At 46.0% G+C, this 10,076-nt stretch overlaps 1 protein-coding gene across 1 annotated transcript; it reads right to left on the bottom strand.

Moving 5' to 3' along the window:
• Positions 1-283: 283 nt before the first annotated feature.
• On the bottom strand, positions 284-4,359 carry LOC123456478. The gene is made up of 3 exons (XM_045139788.1): positions 4,226-4,359; positions 1,787-3,202; positions 284-418 (listed from the first exon to the last, which is right to left on the bottom strand). Exons 2-3 carry the CDS (start codon positions 3,125-3,127, stop codon positions 284-286), a joined length of 1,476 nt encoding a protein of 491 aa, XP_044995723.1. The 5' UTR covers positions 3,128-3,202; positions 4,226-4,359.
• Between the last annotated feature and the right edge of the window lie 5,717 nt (positions 4,360-10,076).

Raw genomic sequence — 10,076 nt, forward strand, 5'->3', positions numbered from 1 at the left:
CACGCATCTGGAGTTCGTTTGCAGTGGCTGGAGGCCCTGGCATGCCCATTCTCTCTCTCTCTCTCTCTCTCTCTACCTGCCTCTTTCTCTCTATCGCTCTCAAATAAATAAAAAATAAACAAAAAAGATTTTAAAAAATATTAAAAGTTTCATTTATCTTAGGAACCAGACAGTCTTGGGTACAAAGGAATGTTTACAACCAAAGGAGACTTATTGATAAGAGGAGAAGCTTGAAGATTCATGAAATGAGGTCCTGAGTCTTCTTATACAGTGTCCAAGCCCCTCAAAATTCATAAACCAAAAAAGAAAGACAATAGTCAAAATCACATGCTTGTTGTTTTATTGATAGCTTGGACACAAAGGTAAGATAACATTGCTCCAGAGGAAAAACCTTCTGAGGCCAGAGTCTTCTTACTTCCTGAAAGTAACAAACAGAAGAATGGTTAGAGTGACATGTGACATGAAGAAGTTTGTGATACTCTGCTCATCCCCTGGTTCCAGTTCTATTTATTTTTGTCCCTGCTCACCATTCAACCAGCACAGACTATGGTCTCACATGTTTTTTACAAAATGAAGAAAACATATTTTATAGGTTGTATATCACTGATTGAAAACATTGTGGACAAAAAAGATGCCTATAATCTCACCACCCAGCACTTGGAGAGCAGAGTCAGGAAGGTTAGCAGTTCCAGGTCTTTCCTTGACTCCACAAATTTGAAGTCATCCAGAGCTACATGAAATACCACAGGAGGAAACAAAGAAAGGAAGGAAGGAAGGAAGGAAGGAAGGAAGGAAGGAAGGAAGGAAGGAAGGAAGGAAGGAAGGAGAGAAGGAAGAGTGAGAAAGTAGAAGGAAAGGGAGAAAGAGAGAGAGAGAGAGAGGAAAGAAGAGAGAACAGAGAGGAGGGGAGATGAAGTAAGGGAGGAGGAAGGAAAGAAAAGGGAAGAAGGAAGGCCTTCCCCTGGGAGGAAGGAAAGAAGAAAATAATGGAAGGAAAGAAAGAAGAAAAGAAAGGAAAGAAGGAAGAAGGGAAGAAGGAATGGTGGGGAAAGGAAGACATTCACGACATGTGCAAAAATGACCCTGGGAAACATGCTGTAACACGGGAACACCGAGACCAGCCGAAAGGTTCACAGACTCAGGGTTGCCCCAGGCCGACAGTAGAATGGGACAGAATTGTAAAAGCAAAATAGCAAAGCTCAATCTTAACAACAACAACAACAAAAAACAGTGTGTGTATGTGTGTGTGCTTGCGTGCATGTATGAATTATTGTGAACCTTTGTAAAGAAAAAGGTTACTTCAAATAGTTACATTTATAACATACAGAAGTGACTCTGGTAAGTGTATATTTCACTTGTCCACCTACAGAATGAACAAGGGTGGCTGCGGTGATGGGAATCTGGAGATAGGAAGAAACAGACTTTAAGGTTAAGGTTCTACTTATCAAGAGCTAAATGCAGTTATCAGGTATGAATGCCCAGTCGGAAACTATTGATCTAAGCCAGGACAGAGCCGCTTAGAACCCTGGATTCTTCCACACACCACAGACGTTCGTGCAGGAAAGGAGCGCTGAGCACCACAACCAGAAACAGCTTGGAAGGAGTTTCCCAAACAAACCATTTTCCTGTATTACTTGAAAATATTTATGTTGTAATACTGAAATAGAATCTAAACACACCAACACTCTGAGGATGACAAATGTACAACTATTCTTTGCAAAGTTTGAGTCAACAGAAAACTGTAGGAGTTAAGATGTTTCATAGAGAAAAAAAAATTAAATTATACCTGGACATTTTTGATACTGAGGAGACTGGCCTTGTTGAGTGCCCTATGGTCTACCTCCAAGAGAAGATTGCTGGGGTGGGCCTTGCTGGTTTCCGGGACGCGGAGGTTGGGGTCCCTGCTGCGGACCTCCCTGCTGGGGTGGACCTTGCTGGTTTCCAGGACGAGGAGGTTGGGGTCCCTGCTGTGGGCCTCCCTGCTGGGGTGGGCCTTGCTGGTTTCCAGGACGAGGAGGTTGGGGTCCCTGCTGTGGGCCTCCCTGCTGGGGTGGACCTTGCTGGTTTCCAGGACGAGGAGGTTGGGGTCCCTGCTGCGGGCCTCCCTGCTGGGGTGGACCTTGCTGGTTTCCAGGACGAGGAGGTTGGGGTCCCTGCTGTGGGCCTCCCTGCTGGGGTGGACCTTGCTGGTTTCCAGGACGAGGAGGTTGGGGTCTCTGCTGTGGGCCTCCCTGCTGGGGTGGACCTTGCTGGTTTCCAGGACGAGGAGGTTGGGGTCCCTGCTGCGGGCCTCCCTGCTGGGGTGGACCTTGCTGGTTTCCAGGACGAGGAGGTTGGGGTCCCTGCTGTGGGCCTCCCTGCTGGGGTGGACCTTGCTGGTTTCCAGGACGAGGAGGTTGGGGTCTCTGCTGTGGGCCTCCCTGCTGGGGTGGACCTTGCTGGTTTCCAGGACGAGGAGGTTGGGGTCCCTGCTGCGGGCCTCCCTGCTGGGGTGGGCCTTGCTGGTTTCCAGGACGAGGAGGTTGGGGTCCCTGCTGTGGGCCTCCCTGCTGGGGTGGGCCTTGATGGTTTCCAGGGCGAGGAGGTTGGGGTCCCTGCTGTGGGCCTCCCTGCTGGGGTGGGCCTTGATGGTTTCCAGGGCGAGGAGGTTGGGGTCCCTGCTGTGGGCCTCCCTGCTGGGGTGGGCCTTGCTGGTTTCCAGGACGAGGAGGTCGGGGTCCCTGCTGCGGGCCTCCCTGCTGGGGTGGACCTTGCTGGTTTCCAGGACGAGGAGGTTGGGGTCTCTGCTGTGGGCCTCCCTGCTGGGGTGGGCCTTGCTGGTTTCCAGGACGAGGAGGTTGGGGTCCCTGCTGCGGGCCTCCGTGCTGTGGTGGACCTTGCTGGTTTCCAGGACGAGGAGGTCGGGGTCCCTGCTGTGGGCCTCCGTGCTGTGGTGGGCCTTGCTGGTTTCCAGGACGAGGAGGTTGGGGTCCCTGCTGTGGGCCTCCCTGCTGGGGTGGACCTTGCTGGTTTCCAGGACGAGGAGGTTGGGGTCCCTGCTGCGGGCCTCCCTGCTGGGGTGGGCCTTGCTGGTTTCCAGGACGAGGAGGTTGGGGTCCCTGTTGCAGGCCTCCTTGTTGGGGACCATCACCAGTAGAAGGTCTTCCGGGGAATCCTGCAGCAGGTGGTCTCTGATTGGGGTTCTGGTAGGCAGCCTCAAGTTCTGTATTGATAAAGCACATGAACAGATAACCTTTCTGATAGCACATGATCTGCACTTTATGCTCAGTAAGTATGGTAGTTCCTCCTCATTCAGATGCCAACCACCCTCGGGCTCCTCCCTTCAATTCCTAATGGAATTTTTCTCTTTATCACTATATTGAAAATCTTCCATTTTTATGATATGTGAAGTTTACTGTACGACTATATTTCATATTGGCCATAACCCCCCCCCCCCAGGTGTTCTTTCCCCCTGGTGCCCATCCCCCCTGATAGTGTGGGTATTCACCACGGGGTCATAAATGCACTAGTCTTCAGTCTCTGTTTGGGGGACAATCCCTCAGGAAACTCCTTTTTACCCTCTATCTTTACCATCCTTTTGCCTCAGTCTTTTAAACTGCTCCCTGAGACTGAGGGCGCACAGTAGGTCCTCTAAGTGCTTAGCTCTCCACAGCCTCTGACTTTCTGCTTTGATGCATTCTGGAGTCTCTTTTCCTTTTTTTTTTTTTTTTTTTTTATTTAAATCTCAACACTTGTGATTAGGTTTTGAGGTCACTGGAAACAGAAGTTCCAGGCAATGTTCCCATAGACTAGAAAAGCAAAGATCTAAGAGGTTCAAATTATCTGGCTACCCAGAAAAGACCCTGTTTCTCTCCTTTTGTCTTAATCCAGTGCTAAAGGACTGGTGTTCTACTCTGCCCACTTTTCTATAATATGATCACAGATGGAATTCCCTCCGAGAGTCTTCTCGGGCATCCCTATACCTGCTTCAGCACACAGAGTTGGTTCTACAAATCCATACCATACCCTGATATTACTCAGGTCAAATATTAAGCCATGCCTTATTTACACATGGAAAAAGCTTAAGCCCTTGGGTGTGGGAGGAGAAGCCCAGTGGTCTTCCAATTGTCCTCACAATGCCATCATCCTGCCTTCTCATCAGCGTCTCTTCCAGCACATTCCCTTCCTGTGAAGTGCTTCGCCATTCACCAGCAGAGGCACACCAGCCACAGCCATGTTCCCTTACCTTCCCTGAAGCTCTGAGCGGAGCTCAGGGCCAGCAAGGCCGCTGTGAGCAGGACCCCCAGCATCTTGGAGGAGGCTCTGGAGTCGCTCCCTGTGTATTCTGGGACGAGTGGGGTGGCTGCCTTTTAAAGCCGCAGTAGGAGAATGGTGCCTTTGAGCTCCATCCTGAGTGGCCTCCCACTTGTCAAAGCAGGATGCCCTGCATCCTTGACTGCCCTTCGGGAATGCCTCCCACTTGTCAAAGCAGGATGCCCTGCATCCTTGACTGCCCTTCGGGAATTCTGCCAAGCAGGGTATGTAGGAAGGAGCCAGATTTTAGACTTTTACCATCACTGTGGTAATTTCAATGTAGTTAATAAGACTGTGAGCCTGTCCTTCCACTGAAGACGTACTTCTTTGGGTGAATTCTGTATACATATTGCTTAGGTTTCTTGTCATTGAGTCTTTGACGTAAAATGAAGATAGTTCATATATTATGCTATCACTTCCTCCTCTGATCCTTCAGCCATGCTGGAAGTACCTGTATTTGTGATAGCTGAATTTCATGATACAGAGGTCATTTCTTATTCCCTCGATCAGATGTAAAGTATAACCTCTAGAACTTCAATTTACTGAGGCCCAGAAATATCGCCCAGGATTCTCTGATCTGTTTTCAGTACAGAAGATGTAGTGTCACAGAAGCAGATTCCATACAATATTACGTTCTTATTAAAATCCTTGGACTTTACTAGAACATGAATTCACCATGGGATTTTCACGTGAATACACATTTCCTCTGCAGACTTTGGAGATTTTTATTTTGCAGACTTATGAAAGTTTTTCCAGGCACATTCCTTTTCCAGAAAGTTCTCTACACTTGGGATTTTTGCCTTATTCCTTATCAGAAATGTTTTAAATCACAACAAGACAACAATGGCTGGATACAGTTATGGAAGTGATGCTATCCCATGGGGAATTTCAGTTGAGTTGTACTTATGTTCCATTTACAGCCTGGGCTATTCTGTTTTCTCAGAAATGTGCTTGGTGGAAAGAATTTAGTATACAGTATTGTGATACTCCTTATTCCCACCCTCTTTCTTAAGCTGATTTGTCATTTAGGTTTTGATTCATTTCTGCCTGCACTAATTTTGTATTATACAATCGGTTTTCTTGTGCATTTTAAGAGAACATATTTGACTTTTCAAATTAACAAATTCTGTTCATCATTATCTTGCATTCTTTTTGTTTCAAAATTTAGCAGCAACATATGGCAGTTCTAACCAGTTATCTGTGATTATTTATGATTATTCTGAGTTACATTTCTTTTATTTTGTTATGCCATATATATTTCTAATCATCCTATATTAACAACTTTTCTCATTTCACCCCTTGTATAAACCTTTGTGTAATCTGTCATTTTCGTGTTTTTATTGTGTGTGTGTGTGTGTGTGTGTGTGTGTGTTTTTAAATCTGTAGATAGTTTTGTGGGAGGTTATGCAGCAAGAGCCTTGTTTCTGGAAGTTAAAGTTCACTGCATTTTTTTTGAGGTCCTCCACTATGCATAAGAATATATTTTCTGTCCCCTTCTTCAAGGGCGCTGAAAATTTTCAGGAGAGTCTCCTTAAGAGGGATTTTCCTACAGATAACAGGACCCTGGGTGTGTGACCAAGGTGATGGCTCCTTTCACAGAGTAATTATGAAGTGACTCTCTAGGCGATGACACATGAGGATTCAGGGAAGCTTCCCTGCGGTGTGATGCGGGATGGCTACCCTTGGACGTGTGGGCCTCATGAAGGTGGATGCTCCTGTTTGATTCTGGAGGGCCCCCTGTGTTATCTCCCCCTTGTTTCAGAAAATCCCCTATTAGAGCGATTCCTTGAGAAGAAGGGTTCTGCCCAGATGGCTTAGCATTGGCCTTCATACGGGACGGAGGGCCAGAGACAAGGAGCAGAGGGGAAAGCAGGCTGACTCGCTCACACGTGGTGCGTGTGGGTGTCACAGTGTTGAATGAAGGCAACTTTGCCCTTGTCTCAGTGGGTCTTGGAACGGAGCAGCTGCTCCTGCTAAATGCCATTCAGTTCAAGCCCTTTCCTGACCTTCTCCCGTGCTAACAAAGTGTGAAAGGGATTAGTGCATCGTGAACAAAATATCACCTGTGAACTCACCAGCGTCAACCAAAACAGAGCTGTGGAGAGGCTGACAGACACATGTGTCCTTTGGGAAGGAGGAGAAGGAAGCACCGAGGAAGGCTGTAGCAGGTTCCTTAGTAAGGGCTCAAGTGTGTTAAAGCCCGACAGGGACTCCTAGTCCAGTACCACCTGCCGAACACTTAGCATGCACCAGTAGAATTTTTTATTTCTATATACTAAAACCCACTCTTCCCTGTATTTGCTCACCGTAGCTTCTGAAATCGTAGACACACTAGTCTGCATTCCACCAGACCTAGAGGCTACACGTCCAAGTTTAAAGGACCAGCAGTATGAGGCCCGTCTCCCTGGCTTCTGGGCACGCTCCCCTGGCCATGTCCTCACAGGGAAGAATCTCTGCTCACGTTTCCCTGGGGTCTCCCAGAATGTTCTTATGCCTTTTCCTTATAAGAACACAAGGTGAATGGATTTAGGGATGGGAATAACAGCCTTGTTGTGATTTAATTACATCTTTAATGGACTTACATCAAAATCAAGTCATATTCTGAGGTCTGATGAGTTGGGAGTTTCATATAGGACTATAAGGAATTTAGCTTGAATATCCAGCGAGATCCTTTGTATGGTATTTTCGGAGATGACTCCCATGCCATCCTGTTGGGTGTGGCTTAGGAGTCAGTGTGTACTACATGTTGCCCTGAAGATGGCGGAGCGCATGTTCAGTGTAGGCACCTGTGCGTCCAGAGTGTACCCGTGACTCCAACACTTGAGCAAGGGTTCCCTTCTTCCGCCAGTGCTCCTCTATGTTTTCTGAAGTAATTTCAAGGCTTCCCAAGAGGGCTGGGTCTACTGACCAATACAAAATAGAATGCAGATGACATTACTATGCTGCTGAAAGTCCTCGGATGTTTCCTAATTTGTACTTCTTCTTATATAATTCCAGATATCAGTCACTTAAACAATGGCTCATTTCCCTCATCCTCTCCTAACTCCTTCATCTTTTTGTCCTTTCTTTATTGTCTTGTCTTGCCATCCCATGCCTCTCTCCCTCTCTTTTTTCTTCCCTTTTCTTTCCTTCTTAGTATTTGGGACCAGGCTTTGCTGGGTAGACCCAGCTGGCCAAAAACTGAAAGTGGGAACCAGTTTGGCATGTAAGTAGCCATCTCACTGTCTTGGCCTCAGGAGGCCTGGAACCACACCACCACCTCTGGCTTTCTTTTCTGTCTGGACGAGGTGAAGATGTCTAATTTACTGTGGCAGGAATATCTTCGGGCATGCATTCACTTGGAACAGTACAGTGAAGAAAAGATGCACGTGGTAGGTGGGGGGGGCGGTCTCAGCATGAGTGGATTGTGTTGGGTGCTTTTGTGATCAATAGGAGGTCATATGAATTGGGAGTATTTCTGTGCTCACTGAATCAAGTATTTTTGGATGACACACATCTAACAAATTAACACAGTTGTCTCAAGAAGTAAACTTTGGGGCTGTTGAGATGGCTTAGAGGTTCCAAGCACTTGCCTGTGAAGCCTAAGGACCCTGGTTCAAGGCTCAATTCCTCAGGACCCACATTAGCCAGATGCACAAGGGGGCGCACATGTCTGCTCTGTAAAGTTCAACATATTCTCAAACCAAAAGTGAGAGCAGCTTGGGTTAAGGGATAAGCATAGCTTTCCGAGAGACTTTTTGATGTGTGTATGCATTCTTTTTAGCCAAAGAGCAGCACTCTCTGGAGTCTGTGAGTTTCCTATCCACGGGATTCTGGTTTGGTTCCCAGTACCAGGTATGAGTTGGCTCCCACTGAGGGGGTCTCACGTCCAGCCCAAAAACGGTTATTGCCGCTGATGCCATGTGCAGTACTGTAGGCTGTACACTTCCTGCCCGGCCGGCCTGCAGAGCTCACCCCAGGCAGCCTCCGCTGCTGCTTCTCCCAGGTGAATGGTGTGGGGTGGATCAGAGAACCTGCAGCGCATCTTCTTTCTCATTCTCTTTAGATTGTCCTAGAGAGAAATGATGCCAACAACTAACCAAAAAAGGAAATATGCACAGATTGGATTCATTTTTTTTTTTTTGCCTTCTCTGACATTCCTGACCTGCATGTGGCATCCACAACAATAATAATAAACTCATACAAATAGGAGAGAATGTGTCCTCATTCATAAAGCAAAATGTCAGGAAAATCACTCTTCCTGTAACAAATACTATAGATCTCTAGTAATTTTCACTGTAAGAAAGCATGACTGAATAGGCACATGTGGCGGACAATTGGTGTGAAAATCCCCAGATGTAATAAGCTTTGACCATCGTATATATTAGCTTATATTAATGCTTCAAATAGGATAGCATTACTGAGTATCGATTCAAGGCATGTAAGAATTTGTTGAGTTTTCCCATAGTCCCTGTAAAAATAACCAATAATATTTACATAAATTCATATCTATTTTTAAATATTTTTTTTTCATTTGCAAGAGGGAGATATTCAGACAGAGAGATCTAGAGAGAATGAGCACGCCAGGGCATGCAGCCACTGCAAACGAATTCCAGCTGCATCTGCCTTTACATGGGCACTGGGAAATCAAACCAGGGTTATTAGGCTTTGCAGGCAAGCGCCTTAATCACTAAGCAATCTCTCCAGCCCTCATATCTATTTTATAGAAAATGTACACAGTTTAGAAAGTGTTCCAAAACTTCTGAGAAAATCAGAACTTTTCTTAGAATTAGAAACAAATTAATCTGTCTTTGAAAATAATTAGGTAATATGAATTCTAAAATGCTCTCATGGATAGTCCATTTTCTCATTCTTCATGTTTCCTCTGTCTTCCTATCGCTCTCCTTTTCTAAAGTAAATCCTAACTCCAGTGATAAAGGGTGTGACTTTGAGTAAGACACTGTGCCATGTTAGTCATTGATTCCCTCACCTGAAAAGTGTAACAAATCCATCTAAATGTCTAACACTACTCAAAGAATAAATTAAATATTTATTGGTAGGATATGAAATATATAAACATAAAAATATGAGATAGAAGTTCAGTCACTGAAGGAAACTTGGTTATTTAAATTTCCCTTCCTTCCTTCCTTCCTTCCTTCCTTCCTTCCTTCCTTCCTTCCTTCCTTTCTTTGTTCCTTTTTTTCTTTTTTCCTTCCTATCTTTATTTTTCTGGAAGCAGGGTTGCATGCAGCTTAGGTTGGCCTTGAACTGATTAGCTGAGGCTAACCCTGAACTCCTGATCCTCCTAGCCAAGGAAACTTCCCAGCTCCTTTGTGTTTCAAGGTCAGCTTCCTTTTTGAGTGTGGATTGCTTGGTCTTGTCATAAGCAACTCAGAGTCTCTTCTTTTCCATCTGTAGGTTTAGAGAGACTGTTTCATGAAGGTCTGCATAGGGCCAGGACAGATTATACCACAAGACCGACGCCCTGCAGGCAAGCCCACATCCTATAGCTCAATTTCGTGAGTTCCAAGACCCTTGAATAGATTGTCCTACCTCTGCTTCCTGCAGCACGCAGAACTTTTCTTGCGGCAGCTCCACTCTGAACCTGCGACTTTCATCACAGACATTGTATGGTTCTGGCATTTCCAGTATCCTAGGATCTTCAGTGAAATGTACCTTCATATTCATGGAATCATTCAGTGACCTCACAGGGTTGTCTTACAGGGACCCTGACCTTGACAGAAAGTGCCTGGTATCAGCAGCTCTCTGGAACCATGGCACAAGCGTTCTTCACCACACCCCAC

The sequence above is a fragment of the Jaculus jaculus genome, chromosome 23, assembly GCF_020740685.1.
Source record: "Jaculus jaculus isolate mJacJac1 chromosome 23, mJacJac1.mat.Y.cur, whole genome shotgun sequence".
Taxonomy (NCBI): Eukaryota; Metazoa; Chordata; class Mammalia; order Rodentia; family Dipodidae; genus Jaculus; species Jaculus jaculus.

Bases quoted from the DNA above. Each gene is read 5' to 3' on its own strand.
- LOC123456478 (XM_045139788.1), bottom strand. From the start codon at position 3,127: ATGGTCCCCAACAAGGAGGCCTGCAACAGGGACCCCAACCTCCTCGTC. The intron at 419-1,786 runs GTATAATTTAAT...TGTTACTTTCAG, and splicing joins TCAGTATCAAAAATGTCCAG to GAAGTAAGAAGACTCTGGCC.